The sequence below is a fragment of the Motacilla alba genome, chromosome 1, assembly GCF_015832195.1.
Source record: "Motacilla alba alba isolate MOTALB_02 chromosome 1, Motacilla_alba_V1.0_pri, whole genome shotgun sequence".
Taxonomy (NCBI): domain Eukaryota; kingdom Metazoa; phylum Chordata; class Aves; order Passeriformes; family Motacillidae; genus Motacilla; species Motacilla alba.
In genome coordinates, this window is record NC_052016.1 from 99,976,457 (window position 1) to 100,000,306 (window position 23,850).

General features: G+C 43.6%; 2 protein-coding genes across 10 annotated transcripts in view; one reads left to right on the plus strand and one right to left on the minus strand.

The window, feature by feature from the left end:
• The window catches only part of CARS2 (cysteinyl-tRNA synthetase 2, mitochondrial), a 43,210-nt gene extending 32,999 nt beyond the window's left edge, over positions 1-10,211 (plus strand). For all 4 annotated transcript variants that reach the window (XM_038133311.1, XM_038133226.1, XM_038133058.1 and 1 more), the window contains 4 exons: positions 1,574-1,697; positions 3,646-3,744; positions 7,020-7,280; positions 10,049-10,211. In XM_038133311.1, the coding sequence (XP_037989239.1) occupies positions 1,574-1,697; positions 3,646-3,744; positions 7,020-7,280; positions 10,049-10,111 (547 nt within the window). In that variant the 3' untranslated portion in view covers positions 10,112-10,211. The remainder of the gene's footprint in view (positions 1-1,573; positions 1,698-3,645; positions 3,745-7,019; positions 7,281-10,048) is intronic.
• A 1,029-nt stretch (positions 10,212-11,240) lies between these two features.
• The window catches only part of NAXD (NAD(P)HX dehydratase), a 51,341-nt gene continuing 38,731 nt past the window's right edge, over positions 11,241-23,850 (minus strand). For 5 of the 6 annotated variants that reach the window (XM_038133566.1, XM_038133653.1, XM_038133810.1 and 2 more), the window contains 2 exons: positions 15,964-16,084; positions 11,241-13,498 (listed from right to left, as the gene is read on the minus strand). In XM_038133566.1, coding sequence (XP_037989494.1) covers positions 13,348-13,498; positions 15,964-16,084 — 272 coding nt within the window. In that variant the 3' untranslated portion in view covers positions 11,241-13,347. Of the gene's footprint in view, positions 13,499-15,963; positions 16,085-21,590; positions 21,711-23,850 lie in introns of those variants that run through there. The other variant, XR_005256500.1, reaches the window with a different exon arrangement.

Sequence of the window (23,850 nt, forward strand, 5' to 3'; positions counted from 1 at the left end):
GTGGATTGTAATCACGCTGGCTGGCAGTGCAGCAGAGGAGAGAAGGGGCTACTGAGAGGTTGGCCAGGGGCAGAGATGTCACAGGGAAGGAGGCAATTGCAATTGTTGCGACCCTGGTAATGATGAGGAGAAACCTTTGGAGTCCGTTATGAAAACCAGGTTATCCTCAGGATTGAGATGTGCTGTGTGTTGGGTGCAAAGCTGAGAGCAGGAGCACGGAGCTGGGGTAGGAGGGGCGTTGAGTGTCCTGAAGAAAGGTTAGTGCGGGCAGCTCTGGGCTGCAGAATCAGAAGGGAGACAGTCTGTGCTGTGGAGGGGAGAGGCAACTTCCTTGTGGCTCGGGTACCTCACTGTTGAGGAAGCTTGTGGCTGCACTGACTGAGGGGTGAAAGGGGCACTGGAGCACATTACAGGAAAGTGGAGTTGCATTAACTCGCTGTGGTATTTGGCAAAAGCAAATCCTTCAGCAGAAGGCTGCAGGAGATCTGTTGGTGCAGGTAAAGCTGAGAGGTGTGAGGAAGTTGAAATGCATAATCAGTAGGGGATGTGTGGGAGGGCACAACTTGTGTATTCCTAGGTATAAAAACAACCAAAATGAAACAAAGCTCTTAATTAGTGAAGTGTTAGATACTCAGTGGAGAGGGATACGCTTGCAGGGAAGTGTTGGGAATGAATTAGAACAGCAGCCATCCAGTATCTGAGGGGAGGTAGGCATTCCAGGCAAAAAAAAAAAAATACAGAAACAGGTAAAATAAGGCTCAGGAGAGCCCCAGAGATGCTAGGACAGCATGAGATTTCCCTGTTTCTTGCACTTTTTTGGGAAATGGCATCCTTGGACCAGTGCTGTCAGGCTCTGGCTGTGTGCTGTTTGTAGCTCCCCATTTTTCCCTGCTGCTGTCCCCATCTCGCTCTCCAAGTGGCTGCAGCTGGTGGGGCTGGTTCTGTGGTGATCAGTGCTGGTTGCCCGCTGGCTTTTGGCCCTGTTACACAAATGGTCCCACTGGACCTTTCCATCTGGGCCGTGGTGAGTGGAATCCCTTGGGACTGGGATTGGGCTCTCCTGGGAAATGAGGAGGCAGTGCTTGGTTCTGAGTTGGATCCTGACAACAGGATTCTTGGCCAACCCCACCCAGGACAGCTTTCTTGCCAGGCACTGGGGTGCTGCCTGTGATGTGCCTTTGGCAGAGAAACATGCTGCTAGCCTGATTAATGGGCTGCTGGGAAAAAAACCAGAACTCAGTAAGATCTTTGACATGCTTGATATCAGTCTCATTTTCCATCTGTTTTTAAATGATTTAAGGCAAACTTTGCTCTGTTGTTGTTGGCCCCTCTGATTAGCCATGTATATTTATTGAATGGATAACACTTAGGATTTTGACATGCATCAAATTTTTCCCTTCACAGCAGAAAGCTGTATTCTCCCTGGTGAGTGCAGCACTGCCCATCACAGGACAGCTGGGAAGGAGATGGCAGTGTCCTTTTGATGACTCCCTCTGGCTGAATGGCTGATGAATTCAGCGTACTGCTGGCATCTTGTTTGTCTTATCTTAAATGTTACCTTTTCTTCTTGAAGGCTAGCCAACACAAAAGTAACCGTGAAGGCTGCGTTTGCAGATGACTTTGACACCTCCAGGGCTGTTGCAGCAATTATGGACCTCGTTCACCATGGCAACAGACAGCTTAAGGCTGTTACTAAGGTAACCCATTAGGATACAGAGATCAGAAAATGACAGCTGTCCACTGTCCTACTGCTTAATGCAGACAGATTAGTTTATTGTTCACATAAGAAACCAGCAGAAACAAAGCTCCATAAATTTTTGACCTTAATGGAGCCCATTTGTCCTGACCCTATCACAGGAATTGTGCATTGCTGTTGTTTTGTGCTCTGTTGTGTCCAGGGGATGTTTCTTTCCTGCTACCCTCTATTATTTATACCTAAGGCTTTTGGAAGTCCTGAAGCTGCTGTGACATGCAGCTAAATTTAGTGCTGGTTCTGTGTTTTTACCCTGCTTCTTTGCTTAATATCCATGCTCAGAAATTAAGCTAAACTGGGAAGTGGTGGGGGGTGGTTGCTGCAGGGGCTTTGGCCAACAGCCCCAGGTGCACTGGACAGTCTTGGTGGCGAGTTCAGCACTGGGGACTGAGTGGCTTCTGCTGTCTTCTGTAACTGGCATCAGCGTGAGTCTGTCTTCAGATGGCTTTTGGCAAATTAGGACCCTGTTAAGATCTCTCATGCTGACACAAGTAAAGAATCTGGTAAGGACAAGACTTCAGCAGTCAACTCTATCTGAACTTCTGGGTTCTCCATTTACCAACAGCTCCCTTTGTCACTCAAGGCGAGCACCTCAGCCTTGTTGCTGTGCTCCTTGAGTACTGGTGTCATCATGTTCACAATGTTTGTGCAGTAAAAGAAATGTTGTGTACATGGTAATAACTGGTTTTAAGAGAGAATTAGCCTGTTGGTTTAGAAATCCTGCCTCACTCGGGTCCTGTTTTGGCATTGGCTTTCAATTTTGTCCTTAGCCTTATCTTTACAAATGAGTGAATCTTTACAGATCAGCATTAGCCTTATCTTTACAAATGATCTTTACAATCTGAGTGAATCCCTGACCTGAAACACTTTGCAGCAGGGATCTGTAATGTCATTGCCACTCCTAGATACAACTACCTCCATTTTGTCAGTCATTGCTTGTTCCCCCTGAATTCCCCTGTCAGTTGTTTTGTTGACAATGGGATGGGATATTTGTGGGGCGGCTGACTCAGATTTCTGGTTGAGGTGGTGGAGCTTTTCTGGGTTCATCCCAGCTGTCTGGGGTGTTCCCTCTTTATTACGAGTGTAGTAAAGTTCCTTAAGAACTGTGAGTAAATCCACATAACTACTTACTCCTCTCTTTAGCCTTCCTGCTAAGCATTTCTCACCTTAGATGGCACACTCCTGTTCCTTTCTCCCAGTGGCCTGCTCCAGCTCCTCCCGGTTCAGACCCTCCAATACATTCTAGACTACAGCTTATCTCAGGCCCTAGTGAAGATGTCAGATAAAACCCAGTACCAGCTGCTGATTTGCTTGTGCATGTCATCGCTTTTATTTTTTAGGCAAGGGTTAGTCCCTTAAATTGCTCCTCAGTCTGTCATTTAGTCCTTATTTTATTGCTGCTGCTGCTGGTTGCTGGTGCTACCAGGGCATGACAAAATGCCATACACTATCTCAAAGCGGTCTCCGCATGCATCAAATCAATAAGATACTCAAAGAATTTGTTTTTAATCTTTTGTATTCTAGGTGCCCGTGAATGTGGGATTTTGTTCTTTTTATTTTGTTTCCATACACACAGCCCTTTCATGCCCAGAAGTGCTATTTTTAGTTCTAATTTACTGCACACATGTAATGCGTGGCAGCTTCTCGCATCTCTTCTTGCTGCACAGGCTGGTGATAAGCTCTTCCCTTCCCTTGTTTACTTAAATCCCTTCCCTTTGTGCTGTGGGGTGCTTTTGTATCTCTGTAAGATTGCTTGTCTGGGCAGGTGTTCCTGGTGGAGGTAGATCTTTATAATTAGTAGTAGTTTTCCCTTGTGGACTGGGCTGCAGAGAGATGCTGGGTTCTGTAATATGTATTGACTGGACAATCTCTTTTGAGTGTTTTCTTAACAGGATGCTGGATCTCCTAGAAGCTCTGTTGTGTATGGAAGCATTATTTCCTATATTGAAGGCTTTTTCGGTGCCCTTGGGATGTCCTTTGGAGAAAGACAGGTAATGAAATATCTCTTCTTGAGGATGTGGTAGCAGCCCCTGTGTTTCATACAGTACTTTCTGAAAGCATCAGTTGTAACAAAGTTATTTATGGTTTTAGTAAACCTTTCTGCACTGCTTGCAGTTTCTCCTGTGATGTTTTAGGAGGGTGTGTGAGCAGGTGGAACAAAGTGTGGGCTTTTTAGTTCTTGGAGGTACTCCCATGTGACTTCTGCACCAGTTTTGCTGTGGAAATGAAAGACTGAGGAATGAACCAAGAAAAATTTAGCATTGGAGGCATTTAAATCGTCCTGTTATGTGTCTGGCTTTCCCCAGCTTTTCCTCTTCTTTCTGATGGTTGCATCCAGGCTGGCTTCAATAGCTGTGTGAATATTTGCTGTTGTGAGGGGTCCCACTCCTCTGCAGAAAGCCAGGGGAAGGGGCTGCTCTGCCTTGAGCCATGGGGGGGATATGGGGAGGGGATGACAATGAGCTTACATTAGTTCTTGGAAAGATCGGAATGGGGAGCGAAAAAAAAGGAGAGAACAGCTCAAAGCAAAGTACTGAATGGGAAAGAGAGTCATCAATATGGAGGTGACATCCCAATGTATGGAAGCATTTAAAATGACACAAGGTGTTGGAGAATAGAGGGTTGTTCTTTGCTCCTCTCCTGCTCAGACATGGAGTTGAATGCAAAGTAGTGGAAAACTTTCTATAGAGAAACTGTTCTGCAAAACAGAACAGTTATTTTGGGGAGGGGGACAAGAGAGTGAGAAAATATAACATTATCCATCCTTTGAAAATCAGGCAGTATAGTGGTAAAAGCTTTTATTTAGTTTGCCTACATGGATTTTCTCACAAAATTTCTTTCAAAACAGTGTCTGGATGTGATTTGGCTGTGTGTTACTCCTCACAGCTTGTAGTTTGCATGTTAATTTTTAGTGGCATACTAAACACTTACATTTTTTTGTTAGCTGGATGGCAAAGTCATTCCTCCAGATTCTGGGCTGTCTGCGTGCAGGCATCTGCTGCACCTATATTTTTACTGAAACAAGTATCTGAATGCTTTTCTTTGTTTGAGGCTGTGCTAGTCCCTTTCTCTGTGTTGCAGGAGGAACAGCAGAAGATGCTGGTCTGAGATCAGCAGGAAGAAAGGAGCAGCTCATCAAACTCCTTTCTGTTCCTCTCTCAGCTTCCAGTAAACAAATCTGTCAAAATCTTCATCAGAAAGGTCCATGGGCTACCACAGTTTAGTAAATAAAATGGTGTAGGGATTGTTCCCTGACTCTGAGACCAGCCAGAGCAGCTCAGCATCCAGCCTTTCTTGCCTCTTTGCCAGGTAGCCCCAGGCATGCAGCTTGCCAGGAGCAGTCCCGTGTGTGGGAGAGAGCTGCCTGGCCTGGACATGGCTGTGCTGACAATGCAGAGGATACAGGCAGCAGTGTTTGGGCCCCCTCATTTGGATGTTTTCGTGTAGCCTTTGGGTCTGTCTTGCTCCTGGGCTGGGATTCTTCTCAGCTAATCAGCCCAAATGCTTCTGAAGTCATCAGTGGGGATACTAAGGAATGGCTCATCTCGGTCTAGTGGCTGTATTACAATAAGAGAGCCTGTCTCTCTCTGCATTGGCAAGAGAAGATCTTATCCACAGGGAGGTGAGATGAATCCATCTGGAAAGGTGATGAGTGAAAACCACTGTGCCTGTTTTAGAGCTGGGAAGCTTTTGCTCTGGCAGAATGCAGTGTTGTGTGTATTGCAGGTGCAGCTGGGGCCAGTCTGTGGAGTAAGCAAGGGCCAGAAATTTGAGATCAGCCCTGAGAGGCTGTTTTATGTGGCAGACTGGTTCATGTCCTAAAGCTGCTTCTCCTTTTGAAGGCTCTCACTCCAGTAGGTGCCTGGTTTGAACTCTTTCAGTGGTGTTTGTAGAGGCATGTTTCTTGCTCCCATCATCGTGGCTTTCCCTTCTGTGTTTAAGTGTTTATCCTGCCACAGGTTACTGTGGAGCATTTCTGACACTTAGATCTATTACTTTTTTCAATCTCATAAACTTCTTAGTATGGTTGCATGTTTTGAAAGCTTGGGGAATTCACTGCATTTCATACTCTTATCTTCAATAGCTTCCCCCTCACTTCCTCCTCCCGCTCTTCTTTTTTGTCTGTGACCTCTGAAGCTCTGTTCCCTTTTGTTTCCATCCTGCTGTTTGGTGACTAAACCAGGTCCCTTCTGGCTTTAATTGCTTATCTTCCCTTCTGCTCCCAAATGATGTTGCTGCCAGGGGCTTTGCCCATGGCCTCGGTGTGCTTTGTGTTCCCACTCGTGTGTCCTAATGATGAAAAACCACGGTGAGGTTCTCGTGTTTGTTGGAAGTTTGTCCTTTTCCCTCCCCCTTGGGAGTTTGCCTCTAATGAGAAACAGGGATGGTGTCTCTGCCAAGAGCAAGACCAGGACCTGGCTGTGCCAGTGTTGAGGAGTGGCCTTCCTCTTCAGCTGACTCCCAAGCTCCCGTCCTGGCAGCTGTTGGAGCAGGACTCTGTAGAGGAGTGAGTCTCTTCCTGTCCTGAGGCATTGACCAGCGAGACTCCTGCCAGGCCAGAGGAGGCCAAGGGAGCTTGGAAGTGGCTGAGGGGAGCAAAGGGCTCGGCTGCAGCCAGGAAATATCCACGTGGGCAGTAGCTGCTGCTTCTGTCAGGTTTTTTTGAGTGGCTGAAACTTGGAGTAATGTGGATTTGGGAAGGGCTTCTGTAGATGAAAGGAGAAAGGATAGGATGGACTGGAGACTTAAAGCCAGTGTACTTACTTTCCCTGTTTTGTGTTTCCTGAAGCAGGTTTGGAGCTCAAAGACAGAGAGTAAGGGGCTGATGTATTCTCTGTCTTTGGACTTTTACAGCCAAGGAGCTGTCTGGGCTGGTGGCTAGGCTTCCTTTGCTGTGTAGGATTCCTGTTGCCAGGCCTTTCTTACATTAACCCGTCACATCCCTTTTTAAGTTACGTACATTTCTGGCAAATCTGAGGTTTCCTGTGGAGATGAGTTCCCCACTTGGGTTATGCAGAGTGTTGTGTTCATGTGAGAGCACTCTGCTCCAATGGAAATGCTTTCTTGTGCAGGAATATGCTGAATTACTTCCAAGTGTGATTCCACTGTAACTTTTTGTCCAGCATTAGTGAGATGGTGACATTTAAATCCTACCAATATATGGAAGATGCGCAACCAAGAGAGGTGATAAAGCCTCACATTGCTATGGAGATGGGGTTGATTATTTTAATATCAGATGTTTGTAAAGCCCCCTGTTTGATTTCAGGTGGCTGTGGGAGGAGACAAGTCTGCAGTGCTCTCCAGCGTCATTGAAGAGCTGGTGAGGTTCCGCTCGAAGGTGCGGCATTACGCGCTGGCTCTGCCGGAAACGGCAGACGCCGCGCCAGTGGAGAGTGCAGCAGGAGCCGAGGAATCCCAACAGGAGCAGAAGGAAAAGAGGAAGCAGTTAATGCAGGAGAGAAAGCCCCTCTTGGAGGCTTGTGACAGTCTGCGTGGAGACCTTGCTGCCTTTGGAATCCACATAAAGGTAGAAGACAGTAACCTTCTTTGTGAGACTCTCAGTCACTTTTTAAGACAACACGCATTTTTGTCCTTCATTCCCCTTCAGCAGCTTGTGGTGTGGTGCCCTGCACCCTGTGTCACTGCAGTAGCAGGAGGTGGAAGTCAAGCCCTTGTTCGGCTGTACTGCTGCCTTCTCTTCTGCTCCCCCTCAGCCTTGTGTCTCCATGCAAGCCATTCATAATATGAAAATTTCATCATATTCAGAAATCCCTAAGTTGCCCAAGTTCAGTCCAGAAGGAAGGATGTGAGTAATGTGTGCAGTCTTAAAAGATTGCAAAGGAACTGGGAAGTAAACCGAGATGACTTGTGAAAATAATGCATTCCTTCTACCTACCCCACACTCCCCACCAAAAATAAGTCTTCATGAGAAAGCCTCTTCCATCTTCAGCAGCTTCATTTCCAATTGTTCCTGAGCCACGGGGACTCTGCCCAGTTCCTGTACCAGTCCTCTCTCTATCCTGCTTTCTACTTTGAGCCTACACCTAATGCCAGTGTTCTTTTCCATTATCTCAGTGGCATCTCTGGTTCGAGAGAAGGCCTTCTATGGCATTATTGCCTTCTCCAGGTGCCAAGGACCTGCATTGCTTCTTTAAAGTGCTGCTTCTTCCAGTTCCTCTTGGTCATTGCCCTTCTTGCCTCTGTGAGGCAAGGGTCAGTGTTGCTCCTTGAGTGCAGAATAATCCTCCTCATTCTCTCCCTCCATCCAGTTTATACTGTCCATTTTTCCTTTCCTTGGGAACTGATGCTGGCAGGTCTGGTTCCATCGTTTTTGCCAGTGGGAGGATGGAAAGCACAGTGGCATCAGGGAGTGACAGCACACATCCGCTGCAGCTGCCGAGCGTGAGGGCTGTCACTTGTCACCGCTCCTGTTGGAGCAGAGCATGGTTGGCACTCTCGCCAGCAGAAACCAGGGTGAGGGCCAGAGCTTGGTGGTGGTGGTGGTGGTGGTGGTGGTGGTGAGCTGCAGCTGTGAAAGGAAAGGGAAGCTGCAACATCTGCTTCCTTTAACTTGTTTGTAAATCCCCACTACGCTCACTTGTCAAGCAAGTTTGCAAATCCAAACAACTGTGCTGAGACAAAGACTTGGAGAAGCAGCCTGCCTTTTCATCTATTGGAAAAATGCTGCAGCTCCACCTCCATCCTTTTGCAGATCTGTTTTGGTTTGTTTTTAAGGGGATTTACATTTGAAAACCCCGCAAAGTAGTCTGAGCCAGGATTCAAACCATTTCATTTATTTAAAAAAAAAAATTAATAACCTGAAGCTCAGCATAATCTATCCCAGACTAGATTGCTCCAGAAGACAAAGCACAAATGCACTTAGGAGCACACACAGAGCATCCAAAGCTGAACTCCTGCTTTTTCGGCTGATACTCTGGAAGTATCTGAAGGTGTGTTGTGAAGTTAGTTTACACCTTGCTTTTGTAGATCTCAGAGTCCTGCAGACTTAGTGATGCAGCTCTGCAGTTCCTCACACAGGCTCACCAAAGCATGTGTGCAACGAGACACAGCCTACACGAAGCAGGGCTCTCCTCACCCTCTTGCTCATCATGAGTCTGCCTGGCTGGGTCAGCTGATGCCAAAAATGCCCCGGTAAAACAGCACCTAACAGGGGTCCTGCTTGCCTAATAAGTGCTTGAGGAAGTTATGTGAATTTCTCATTTCTGCCCAGCCCCTCATTTCCACAGAATGTTTGAGCCTCACACCGTGCCTGCATTAATGCCAACAGGCTGCCCTCTGTCACGTGAGGCTCAAGCAAGCCAACAAGTTCTGAAGTCCATGTGCAGGTGGAAAAGCATGGAACAGACAAAATAGACAAACCTCAGCTCCATCCAGTGCAGACTGAGAACTCCCCTGGTTTGAGGCAGGGCAAGGAGGGGGTGGCTTGAATAGAAGCTTAATTTTCTTAAAAATCAGCTTTGTAGAAAGGGTATTTTCTCCTTCAGGTTCTAGCTTATGATTTCCCTACTCTGGTTTCTTCTGTCAGGTTGCTCATTGCAAAGGATGTTAGGTGAAGTTATGGATCTTGCAACAGACTGGTTAAAAAAATCCATGTGTCTTTTCTTGTCATTGTGACATGCTTGGAAGCTATGGTACCAAGTAGAATGTATTTAGGCATCAAAAAGTTTTAATTTTCATTTAGGCATCAAAAAGTTTTCATTTTCATGTAAAAAAAGATTCAACAATTCCGGCTGCTCTCATGAGTCAGCGCTCGTGGAACGTTGTGTGTCAATGTTCAGATTAACTTTTATTTTCAACCATTGCAATCAAACAGCTGCTTCTAAATAGAATGTTCAATTTAGCTGTAATATTGCCTTTCAAAAATATGACAGTATCACATTACAATGACTAAAATCAACAGGCTTGTGTCCTGAGTTCAGATCAGACATGTTCAGCAATATATTCGTACGTATTGAGCATTTTTTCAGGAACATGAGCCACTGAGACTTGAAAATAAGATTGCATGAGTTGAGTGTAGCTACTCATGTGAGAGGCTGCACCTTGCTGCAGCATTCCACGCTGAAGAGGTGACATTTCTACTCTGGATTTCTTCCTCTGAGCTAGGAAGAATTGTCTAGTTTTGTTTTACAACTGAGCATTATTAGCAGCCGTGGCATTCCTGTGATATTGTGTTGCCACCTCTTTTGCTCAATTGAATTAATAGCTTTGCTGAATCTTGGTTAAAAAGCCTGTGATCCAGTTGGGCAGGACTGACCTGCTTGCTTTCTCTTACAGGACAGAGCTGCTGTTTCAACCTGGGAAATTGTGGAAGGAGGGCAGACAGAGAAGAAAAGCTGATCCTTCATCCTTGGACTTGTTTTTTATTTCAGCTACTTCAGCAACTGTTGTAAATACTAATTCTTTCAAAATAAAATCTGTTGAACAGAATGGCTAAAAACGATAGCGTGTAATTTGAGCAAAATTGTTGGCACTAGTACTTGGTAAATAAATACAGGCCTTGCAGCACAGGTGGTGGAAGCATCCAGAATGCGAGGCAGCACAGGAGCAGCTGCACTGATACAACACCGTGAGGCATGGGTCTGTTCTGCTGCAGGAACTGCCCCAGCCCAAAGGCTCTGTCAGCTGCCCTCACCCCACGTTGCTGACCTGACACAGAGTTTAACACTGTGAAGGCAGAGGCAAAAACTTAGGCCTGTCTTTAAGATGAAAACACCTAAGTTGGTCTGACAATTCTGTTCCTCTCAGACATGGGAATGGGGGATACTTTTAACCTCAAAGTATTTCCTTATTGCAGTGGCACTGCTTTGATCCTGTGAAGCCTTTACCTGGAATATGATGGTGTCCAGTTACCTGTAAGGCTTGGTACTTTTGTTTGCTTTTGCACAGAATACAAGGAGATTTCTCTAGCACTGGGAGTGTAGCACGCTCAGGATCTCTCCAGAATTAGGAAGATAAAAGTAGGATATATATATATATATATATTAGTATAAAGTATATTCAGTTTTTACCTGTTCAGTTACTTTTCTGCTGGCCATGGCTGCTGTGGCTGTGGGTAGAGCCTCTCCTACACCCGAGGTGCCCTGTGTTCTAGGGCCTTGCCTGGTACTTACCTGGTACCTGCACTTTTTAAAAATCAATTTACAAAAACATAAGAACCAAGAATATGGGTTTATCTACAAGGCACTTGTATGTTTTCAAAGTGTCTGTTCAAAAGGATAAAGGCTTTCTTTTATACTATTGAGAATAAAATGTGTAGCTCGCTTTCTGCTTCCTTTCTCCATTACCTGTACTTCCAGAGAAGAGTGGGGTGTCTCTTCATTCAGCACTGGGGCACAAGTGCTTCTTTGACACAGCTGCTATTGTACATTTGCTCGTGGCAGTGTTGTTCTAGCAAAACAGAGTGAATGGTGAGCAGCAGCTCAGCTGCTGTGGGAAAAGGGGTCAGCACACACCAAACAAAGTCCAGTCAATTTGCTATTATTTTTATTTCCTACCAAAAGAAACTGCTACATTTCCAGAATGTTTAAAAATTGTAACAATTCGTATACATTAGTGAATAAGGGAGTTACAACTTCTGGGTAGCTTTAAAACCAACAGGGCAAGTTGAAATCCGTACTGAGCTCTGTTAATTGATTGACTTTACCTACACATCATTTAGATTGTAATACCACTGATGTTCTAATTACAAGAAAAAATCATTTATTTTAAAGGCAGTAGTTGCTTTAAAAAATCAGTTTTAACTTTCTGATTTAATTTAAAAGTAGTCAAGTTTCTCAAATACATTTAAGGGGGGAAATAATAGCTTAAGTTTCCCCAAAGATGCGGACAGTTTACAAAACTGCTTAAATTAAACACTAAAACCTCACTTCTTAAGAGCAGTCTGCGCACCCTCATAGAGCAACACAAGCAAACACTTAAAAACCTATTTTAAAAATAGGTAACTGGTTTAAGAAGAGAAAGAAAAATGCATCAGGGTGAGGTAGTAGTCACAGTGCATCCATAAATACCAACTCTAAGGGCTGAAGGAAAATACTTGGAGTGGCCTTTTTGCTTCTGGGTGCTTTCTGCAGGCAGCTATTGCAAGGAATGAGAACAGTCTGAGTGGTCTGAGACACCCCAGTGCAGCTGAGAGCACCGCAGGGGTGGCTGTGCTGACCAGGTAACATCGCTGCAGGAACCGCGTGCGCTCCGTGCTTCTTCCGCTGCTTTAACGAGCAGCAACACTCGGAGCTGGACTGGACGGTCAAGGGCAGCACCCATTTAAATTTACTTGGCATGAACTTGCCTCCCTCTCCAATCAGGTTCAACTTAGAAGCTTTGAGTAAATCTCCGAAAATTTAAGGAATGGTCCCGTGCAAAATCCCACGGAAGTTCTGCTTTACACCTAATGCTTGCCTGCTCTGCCAGTGTGCCACATCAGTGTGTCCCTGACAGTGTCTGTCTGTCCTGCAAAGATCAAGTTAAATCCTCTACGCTTTTTGCTCTATAAACTCCTGCTTTTTGCAGTATTAAGGACTGCACCTGAAGCTCAAACACCAACCACCCTATTTCTGTTCCTGCCTTTGGCTTGCAGACCATGCTGCCTGCACTCTGCTGTGAAGGTACAGGTACGAGCCACGGGCTGCCTTTTGTTCCTTCAACTTGTATTCCCGCTGGCTCATCGCTGCCCACCTGCAGCTCTGTGTGCGGGGCTGCTCTGAGCTCTCACCCAGCAGGCAGCTGGAACTTCAGAAACACTTCACTCTTCATGATCACCGAGAGCTGAACCAGTTCTGCTGGCTATCACCGAGTTTCATGCCCCACCTAGTACCTCTCCAAATGACAATTTCACAAGTTCATTATATTAAGTCAAGACCAGATAAAGAAACAGAAATTTATTTCTTTTCCAGGTAAGCCTAATTATTATTTAATGAATTTTACTGCCAAGATACCTATAGTATATCTTTATTCTGCCAAGAATTTAAAAAAAACCAAAAACAAACAAGACATTGCAGGAAGGGATGCCTTGTCTAAATGAATGCTGCCTCTAGGACCGGGAATGGGAAAAGGCAACTAATTACATTCAAAATCTACAGCAACTCTCATGCATTCCCTTTCCAAAGAGGCTTACTTTTCGCTTCTTACTCTACTAGCATGGCAAAAAATGAAGTGCAATAGCTAATTCTAGACAGAGGGTCTAAGAATGACAAGTGACAACCTTCGTGAAATCCAAGAAATTCAGTTGAGCTGGTGGAAGAATTTTATCTTAAGTATCAAGTGCATTTTTTTTTTGCTGTTCACACTTTAGTTATTGCTCAATAACTATCAAAAAGAACAGAGGAATACTTTCAGTTTAGTTTTATTATATTATAACAGATCTGCATCTACAACTTATTTCAGCCAAAACATTTTTGTATTCCAAACTCTTAAAAAATATCTACATTAATCATATTTTTCTATTCTTAAAAATAAAAAAATCTACCTAACATACCAATGCTGCTACAGCACTTGAAAGGGTGCATTATGTCAATTCTACGGTATATGTAATTACTCTTGCAGTCATTGTTCTTTTCTTCTTCTCTGCTGCTTTGGCTTCAGGTTTCAAAAAGTTTGTTAAAAGCTGTTCCAACTTCTGAAACCATGTCAGAGGCTGTCATTGAACGTCCGAATTTCTGAAAGGCTTGGTGGTTAGACTGCCTCGTGAGAGAGCAAGCTCCAAATGCAGCCACTAGAAAGGGATTTTGACTGAAAGGAAAAAAACCAAAAAGACAACATTATAAAGAGAATCCCAACACTTCTGTGCAATCTATGAGGTGGTGGACATCATCTTTATACCCATAAATGTTAGCATTGCCAGGAAGGCCTCTTAAGCAAACATTTTCTCACTCTTGCATTGCAGAGCATCTTTGTCTGAATTTTTAAAATCAAGTACTTCCCTACCCGTGGCACAGCATGTGACTGAGTGAGAAACACCACCAGAGCCAAAGAACCCAAAAGGCCAACGGGCTTAAAAAGTGGGGAAGATGTTCCATGTCTAGTTTTACTGATGTGAAGCGTCATGCCTTCCTTCAGAGGAAGACCGAAGGCTCGCCTGACAGCCTTTCAGCCCCCTTTCCTCTCCATTCCCTGGGTAACTCCATTTAGTTTTTATCTTGCAGGAGTGGAGGAAGGTCATGGGGATGCACACAAGAGATGATTTTCAGCAGGGCCATGGAGACTGCTCCAGGGCCTTCATTAGATCAGCTTAAACGGGCTACAGTGGCAAGTGAAGACCACAACACCAGCTAAAGCACTGCTGTAATGCCTCCTACACACTTAGGAACTGCCCAGGAGTGTGCACCCACACCCAGATCTGTAATGCTGAACCTCCCCCAGAGAAGCCAGCACAGTCCAGAGCCAGCTCCACTTTTCACCTCCAGAGCATCTTTTCATAGGCTGCACCCTGGGAGTCACTTCTGCTGCCTTAAAACAGAAAACAACTGCAGAATAGTTCAGCAGCCAGTGCTGTGCTTCAGGTCTGGCTGATCAAAAACCTCACAAAGCTCAGCCTCAGCTGAGCACTGCTGCCTGGAACACACTGAAGACCTCCTGACCCCTCTGCCAAGAGTTTTGTGAAGGATCCCAATGTAAAACACAGACAAAGCAGGACATGACTTTACAACTAGGTGCTACTTAAGCAAAATTTCCGTGGACTCATCAAGGTGCAGGAGTATTTAAGGCACCTTGAGAGTTAATCCTGGATGCCCAAATACTGCTCTGAAACAAGAGCTGTGTACAGGCTCCTGGGCTCAAGGCAGCTAAAGCACCAAACACATCAGCATCCTCCCTACTCCAGTGAGGAATCCTACCTACTGTACCACCAGCACCCCTGAAACCAGTGCAATCTCAGTGCTTGAAAACCTCTCTGTACAGACCCATTTTGGAATGCCAGAGCCAGGCACAAGCTGGAAGGACTGGCTGGACTGCCTGCAGTGCAGTCTCCAAGCAGATGCCCTGACTCACTGAACCCAAAAAGCTCCTCCTTTCCTGCAACACATGAGGTAGGCAGGATTGGTACAGCAGGTGTCTGTGAAGGGTCACCTTAACACCACTGCAGGAGACACAATGCATTGCTGATGCCAATTATACTTTTCCTTCATCTATAAAATAAAGGAGTTTCTGAGCGAGCTGTTTAGAAAAGCCACTGGAGCTCAAATCAGGAGAGCCTGGAAAACACATGCTGTGTTTGCTAATCTCTCCAGCAATTTAATACTGCTGTGCTGTACCCCATGCAAAAATGAAGTCACTCTTTTAATGACTTAAAACAGAATTCCTCCTTTAGTGGCAGCTGCAAATTCAGATACCCAGAATGACAAAGGAAACCAAGATTGTGTATGTTACATTTCAGAATTCTGAAGCCTGAGGCACCTTGTGCAGTGGCCTTGTGGTAACACAAGCACAGCCAGGATAACTCCCAGGGACATCTGATACTGTGCACATGCAGCATCCCAAAGACTACAAGTCTCCACTCCTCAAGCTTCCATAGCTCCTGACTTACTGAGAAGAGGGACTGTAACTCCCTGACTGCTTATGTTCCTTTCAACTTTATTTGAAGCTGATGCTTGCACAGAAACACTCCATGACTATCTGAACCAGCTAGTTTGGCAGGAACTGACATCATTTAACTAAAAAGCCAAAAGCCATCTGCATGGCTGCTTTATGTGCAACCAAAGTGGACTGCCATTTGGCCTTAAAAGATTTGCTCTCTTTGAAATTGTATTTTATTTGCAAGTTTCAACATACCTGCCCCACTGAATTACATAGCCACAATGCAGGAGGATTCACCAAAATAGAAAAACAAAGCCCAACAACACGTCTTTTGAATTACAGGGATGTTATTGTCAATGACTACCACTTATTTATACTTTCTACTTTCTGCCTACATTCAACTGTTTTGAAAACACTTATGTCATACATAAATGTCCTTATGAACAGATCCAGAGGCTCTTCTTCTGCCCCAGACTTGGGAGATGTTAGATTACTGAAGGGTTTGTCTTACTATAATTATTACTGTTATATAGACTGCTCTAGAACATCCTTATACTTTTTAAAAGCACATGGATACTTTCTTAGCAAAATCTCCAATTTCATTTGGAAATTCATATAATAGCAGGTCTACGACAGTTGCCATAGGTGAACACAGACTCACAGCAATTAATTAATATTCATACCCATTTGTTTTTTCAGCTCCAGCAACAAATGCCCAGTGTGCCAAGACTCCAAGAGAACCAGAAAGGAGGTCCCCCTGTCCACCACATCTCCGGCTGCTTCCTTCGTGACTGCACACAAGTACTGTGAACACACAAACCAAATCCAGTCATGTGCTTTTATCCCTCTGTTTACAATGACAGCACTGCAGGGGTTACCCTCTGAGGCACACAGCAACTAACGGCTGGGAGACTTAACACAGGCAGCAGAACACGCTGAAATACACTGTTCCTAAAAAAAAAATATGCATTAACATTTTTAGAAATACTTTTCTCATTACCTTTTAATCCTTTGCACATAGCATTGCACAATGTGCACACCTTTTCCACTTCACTCAGCCTGCACAGGGGAGTTTAGTTATTCATGTGGCATCATGAGCCATCACCCCAGGCTGGACCAGGTCCTTCCACAAAGCCATTGCACAAACATAACTCTTCGGGGTCTCTGACCTTCAGAGTTTGCCAATGCAAACCAACATGTTTACAAAAAGCAAATGCAAAACAGAACTAAAATCTCAAATGTTCTACCATATCCATCATGAAAATATTTTATTGAAACAGCCCTTTCCTTAGCCTTTGTAAAAAGAACATGCAAGACAGATTTATTTTTGTTCTGCCAATCCACAGTGTCCTCACCATCCACGTATGTTTCTGTCAGCAGTGTCACTGTGGATAGGCTGTGTGAAATAAAAAAAAACAGAATGCAGTAGTTTTGCTGACTATCAGATGTTACATTTCTATTTTAAATATACAAAGGACCTTGATCAAACTGATCTCTTTGTGCAGCTTTAACTATGAGGAACACACAAATGGTTTCACTACATTTAACTCCTTTGTTCTCCACTCTCAACAAGCCCAAGCAGGAAGCCTGGAGGATATATAAGGCACATAAAAAGAAAACAGCAGCAATTCTGCTACCCTTCTCCAAACTCTCTTGTGGGTATGTACCCACCCTCAGCTTTTTTCTTGCTTGGCTCTGAAAAAAAAAAAAAAAAAAACAGGAGAAATTTATTTTTCTGTCCTAGGAGGACGGAAGAGCTGGCAGAATCATGACTGGCCAAGTGTGATGCTTAGCACCTCCAGTCAGCTACTGCAGGATTCAGGACTGTGCACACAATCACTTGAGTGCATCTGAGCATGCCAAATATACAAGCAAAGGATAAAGCAAGACCAGGCATTGCTTGGACAACAGCTCTTACCTCAAGCCCAGGCTCGGTTTCTCCAAAGAGTATAAACACAGCAGCCCAAGTGTTTTAGAGGGAGTACTGCCCACATTTTTAACATTTGAAAAAATTTTTCTTTTTCAAACTAATGGAAAAAATTTGCACAGAACTGAAAGAACTTACAGATACATCTTTCTAACTAGCAAGCGGTAAAAAAACGACATAATACCAATAAATCCCTTCCAGTTCATGTGCAACAGCAAAGAATTGTACTTCACTTCACTTTCCTAGTGATCCTTCCAGCAGTAATTGTGGGGCTCCTGAGGCCAGGCAGTTGTGCGTGTTTGCTGCCACTGAGAGGGCAAAGATTCATTAGTCACCATGAGCACAGCACACACCACTGCAGCCTTGCCAGCAGTTCATTTTCCCAATCACTCTTCTCTCCTTCCCCCTCCCCCTCTCAAATTAAGATTCTGGATGTGTTTCTCAGTGAGCAGTAGCTAATGTCAAATTTCACAAGTGTAATGCCCTTCTGAGTTAGCTATCTGAAGAAGGTATGCCCTTTTAGGTGGAGTGATTTATTCTTATTTTTATTTTAAATACAGTGCTTTGGAGAAATTACCTCTAATTCTACTACTTTGAAGATGCTATCTCACAGGATTTTCACTTTGAGGGCTTGAACTCCTGGCAGGAGGCAGGATGGAAATCCTCTGTTCAAAAGCTTTGGGGCCTTCTGACTGACAGCTGAGCACAAGCCCCTGCTTATTAGCTGTATGTCACCATCTGCCACTATTCTGTAGCCCCACAACCTTCCAGTCATTTTTGAGCTGTACAGGAAAGCAAGATCTCAAACTAGGCCAATTATAATACTCTGCTAAAAAAAAAAAAAAAAAAGAAAAAGAAAAAAAGAAGTGGTCTTTTGTTTGTAGTTTTAAAAAGTAAGCCTCAAATATGTGCAGACTACCTCACAGGCAACAACAAAAGCAGACCTTTGTACTCTGCACACAGATGCTGGAAAACAAATCCTTGGAATACCTTCAAAGCAGCAGAACTAGAGGAAATTCACTGGAATGAGGAGGGAGATATAACACAATTCTTGTGCAGAGGCTCGGCTGATCAAAGAACATCTCAAAGTAAAAGGATGATGAACATGGCGACAGGCAATGGGAAAAGGATTTAAGAACACTTCTGAATTACAGCCATTATTAAGAGCTTTTAAAATCTAAGAAGGAATCCCAGAGTGGCATCAAGACAAACCGCCACACTGCTGAATCCACACAGGATACTTTTCTCACCCTTCTCCTAGAGCAGCAAAGCAAAACTGCTGTCTTCAGACTCTCCCAGTGCAACATCCCCCACTGCATGTCTGAGCCCTGCTCTGAAGACAGCTCCAGCAGCTCTTTTAGGACCATGGGGGTGATGCCTTCACGTTGCACGGAGCAGTCACAACCAGAGGCAGTGTTACAAGACCTCGATCAGCTGGACACGGCTGAACAGTCAGCTGTGATGCCAAGAAGGTGGGCAGCTCTGTCCCCTGGAAACGTGCACAACGCTCTGTTTACGTGGGGATGAAGGTGGTTTTGATGTGCTGTTCAGTGAGGCTGTAGCACTTTCAGCTAGGGATGGGCATGTACACCAGCAAACATAGAGAACATGGTTCTTGGAAGAGCTGAGGAGACCAGGATGACTGGATGTGGGACAACAAAGAGACTACAAAGACTGAAATCACCACAGTGTGTCAACTTTGAAAAGGCAGCAGCCAGGGCCACTTAAGGTCAATTAGTTTGACACCAATCTGGATCAAAACAATGGAGAGGTTCAGTTATAGTTCCACTGACAGAAACACACAATTAATGCTGGTCAAGCTGGCTGTTACAGCGGGGTGCCTAGTTCTATCTTCTAACAGGTCTGAGCAACCAAATCTGATGTCATTATTTCTCAGGTTAATGAATCAAAGAAAACCCACCTCAGTATAAGAAGGAGACAGTTTTTTAATGAAAACTAATTTATACCAAGTAACTCTCAGGGAAAAAAAAAATCCAACTCCCTAGCACTTATCCATGCAGCACACATATACTATCAGAAGAAAAGGCTAGATGAAATAAAAATGTCATCACTGAAGAAATGTCTGCAAGGAGATCTGCTAGAGTCAGAACAGCCACAGTCCTATTCAACAATTTCAACACAGTCTCAGCAAGTAAACATCACATAAATACTGCCACAGCTTTAGGCAGCAAATACAACACGTCCCTCACACATAATCACATAGATTTCTTGTGTACCTAAATCCATGGAAATACTTTGTACTAAAATGAGTGCAACAGAAACAAAAAAAATTGAAGGCTGTCATACTGACAGAATATTGTAAAGTAAAATTCAGGAGTTTTAGGTTTCAAACAATTCAAAACTCTGCCCCAGACTTTCTGGGTAACTATGGCCAAGTCATTTACTAGGTCTGTGTTTAAGATATCTTCAAGAAGTGCTAAAAAGGGAGTGATGGCAAGATACACATTAATATTTGTGAAAGCATTCAGACCACGGCGTCACACCTAGCTGTATCATTGCCAAGTTTTAAGCTGAAAGAACTCACAGCTCAAATTTTGCTGCTGCCAAAAGCCCAGAATTACCTATTTATGGGTATTGTATGCTTAATTAAAAAAAAAACAAAAAAAACCCAAAACACAACAGTCTGTTATATAATTGAAAATAGCTGTTTCCTGTTTGAAATAAAAAAAAACCAGAATGCAGTAGTTTTGCTGACTTCAAGCACTACAAGTTAACTGGGAAGCACAGATTTGATATGGCTGTATGCAGGCAGCACCATTTACAATGCCAGCTCCTAGATACATCACGGTTAGAAAACCAAACTTTTTCTAACTACAAAAGATAGTATGTGTCTGCTTGTTCCTGATTCACCAAGTTCACCCAGTAGCGAAATAAATAAATTAATCTCTGGGGTGGTTTTTACTTTTGCATTTAGAGCACAGCATGTGAAATATGGGATAGTTCAGGTGCTCTGATGATGGTCAAGAAGGCTGAAGAGCCTATGTGAAATATCACATTTATTGAGACGGCAGACTGAAAGACTGGAGATTAAATTTAACTCCTGAATCTCAGACATCCTGAACAAATTCTTGCACTTGTTTTCCTCTTACAGAGGAGCAGTATTACACTCACCCTAATGTGGTCAGGAATCCATGTATGAGACATGACCATTCTAACTTCTGATACAACCCAACTGGATTGATCAGCTAACAGCCACCTCACACAACAAACACACTCCAGTTTATTTAAAAGGCTTGAGATTTCTATTTTCTATGCAGATAATGTAGCTACCAAGCATCATTTTGCCCCATCAATGCAAGATTTACACCAATATCAGATTTTTAGTAAAATCTCTTACCAATATACATCTCTGACCTAACATGTATTATACTAGTAAGACATTTATCTTTTTCCTTTTGCAAGTTAGTTCACAAAAGCACATAGCTGGAGATCATGGATTCCCAGGAAAATGTCCCAGAGTGCATACAAACGGGGAAACCAAGTTTAATCACTCCGGCTGGAGAAACAACTCAACTGATGTGAAAAATGTAAGTTGGCTTTTATATAAAGGGTGCTTATACTTTTTTATTCCATAATCACACTTTTAAAACTTAGATAAGTCCTTGAGTGCGAGATAGAGCAGTCAATTTAAGTTGAGATGAAAATGACCCACGTTTTCCATTAGTTTTGTTGGATAGGCACAGGAGCCAGGGGCCAGGTGAGCAGTGCCAGGGAGAAGCTGCTGGGCTGCACATGCCAGAGCCAGCACAGTGGCACCAAGGACAGGAGCTGTCACCTCCCCTCTTTGCTCATTCTGCAGAAGCAGGACTGGAGACAGAGGTGCTGCCTCTCAGTTATAAATCTCTCAGTTATAAATCTAGGTGAGATTTGCTCAGCAGCTGTGAGTGAGCCAGGCAGTGACAAGCACTGAATAGCTTCAATTCCAGCTGGGTGGGAAGATGAATGGCTGGAATTAGAAGTACCACTTAGGGACTTATGGCAAAAGTTGGCTTTTCACCCCTTAGCCAGTACTCAGTATTCTGCCTCACAGATTTCCTTGCTTCTTTTGACCATAGCTGCAGCTGAGCAACTGGAGAGAAACCAAATTTGGCTGCTGGTTCCAGGTAGAAGTAGTCCCAGGTAGCAGCGGGATGGTTCCCATAAAGCCTGGCTTTTGGAAGGGAGGAGGGTCAAACACAGAAAAACTCACTGAAAGGTTTAAAAACCAAAATCCAAATACTCTAATTCAAGGACCTAACCAAATTTTAAACATGTTAGGAACTAAGGGTGGTATAACCACACTTTATTGCTGACCAGTTCTCCAAAGAATAATAAAAAGATAACCTTAGAGAGCTGTGCCATAGTGAATAAAAGCTGACTTACCTTTTACCCATAGGCTGAGTACTCATTCCTACCCTGGTCAGTGATGGCACTGATATCACCTACCAAGAGCATGGTGAAGCTCATCTTTGTAGAGCAGGGAATCAACAACTGTAGACCAAGCTATAACGTGAAATTGCAAAAGGAAAGAGAAAAAGAGTATATAAAACTTAATTTAAAATCTCGGTGATTACGTTTACAGGCCACTTGGCAGCTCCCTACTGAAATGGAGACAAATTTTAGAAAAACCTGCTTTTTACTGGAGGGCTGCTACTGCTTTCACAGAGGCCAGTGTGTGACTTCGAGGCCAGCTAGTCTGATCTGTGAAAACAAACTTCAGAGGTATCCAGACACTTGAAAGTTTGTGAATCTAGCAAAGTTTCAGGTATGTGGCTGTACTAGTTAATCTGTCTAAATCTTATTTTGAATTTATTTATCTTCAGCTTCCAATCAATTTATTGAGCCTCTCTGTGTAGATTACAAAGCTTTTTGCTGAGAGTAATTCTTCAGCAATACCTGACACCAAATCACCTGGTAACCCTTTCTGTTTTCAGGTAGCAGAAGTAAACTGTCTGCTGCATTTCCTACAGACTCATGAAAAAAACTACTGTGAAAATAACCACTACCATCACTCTAAGCTATAAAGCATTCACAAACCCAGTCTTTCCTACTGCAAAATTTGGCATCTTCAAAAAGCCTTCCTTCCTCAACAACTAAGCATAAAACACTAAAGTTACACAGTTAAGTTTGCAATTTCTTAATTGCTGGTTTTCCTGGAGAGCACTGAGACTTACTTTTATCTTTTTTTTTTTTTCCTGGAAAGCACACATGCAGTATTTTCCCAAAGGAGAAAGTTTAAAAGTAACATATGCAAACTACAGTGTCAGTAAGCTGAACACAGGAGGTCAAACAGGAAATGCCAAATAGGCAGGGCTTAAGCACTACAAATGGATGGTGACATGACAAATAAAAGGCAAGAGGAGTACACAGAGCTTTTCAAAATGTTTGAGTGAGCTCAGAGGACATTGGCCTGATCCAATAACCTTGGACTTCCCTGTTGTATGTAGTCTTAGCTGAAAAAAAATGACATCAGATCAAAAGAAGAGACAGATGAAAAACAAGAGCAAAAAAAACCTGAAGAATTTGAGGTCACTGACAGGACAACATACTCCATGTTTGGCACAGAGCACACAGCAGAACCTCCTTTCTCAATGTAATTTTGCATTTGAGAAGCTTTTAAAAAAATGACCAGCAGATCAGACCCAAAGAACATTGCTGTTAAAAGGAAGGTGAAGTCTGTAGTTTCTGCAAAATTCTCAAGAACCTTCTTCAAAGTCATGCAAACTCTAAAAACAGTTCTTGTAACAGACATTATAACCTGCTTTCTTAGCTCAGCAATGCTGCCTGTAATGTCTGTAATCCACCAAAGCACCAGTGATAGCACCAAGGTAAGAACAAGGAAGCAGCCTATAGCTGGACATCAGTGAACTGCTATAAAGGCACAGAACTGTTTCTATTTCAAAAACAAAAGCCACTTCACTAGTAGCAGAAAATACTACAACACAACAGAGACAAATAACAAGGTGGGGGAAAAAATATAACCAAGAAAAAACCCCAAAAGCACGCAAGACATACATGAAATTGTGCCACATATGAACATTCCAAATTGAAACTGGAAAGAACTTCAGCTGTTTCCTGTTTTTTTTTTTTTAATCCTGCATGACAAGAGACATTGGAGACCTGTCCTGTCTCTCCAGCAGGGGTGGGGATACACTTATCTCAAGAGTAACAGTTCAAAAGGAGAACAGATATATACTAGATAATGTACTCAATCTAAAGTGCTCACCCAGTCTTCCCAACGTTCAATTAAAAAGCAACAATCCTGTATAAAAAGAATATTGTTGACATAAAAGCAGAGGAAGAAGACAACTAAAATGCTCTAAAGCTCTCTAGCTGGCATAAACTGGAATCAAGACATTTTATCCTCCAGCAGAGTTCATCCACCCTTAAGCCTGGCCTGACTGTCCACGGTTACAAAGTCTGCTGTGGGTGCAAATATGATAAAAAATTCTTCCTGTGGGGAAAGCTGGGTACTGTGTGAGGAAGTACATCTATCTTTCCCACATAGATGTAACCATATGGCTTCCAGGTCCCCCTTGTTGCACAGTCTGCTACAGTATCTGCCCTAACGGGGTACCTGGAAGGTGGCTCTGCACAAACCAGCTGTCACATTACCTCTGCTTTTCTGTTATAACAGACTTGC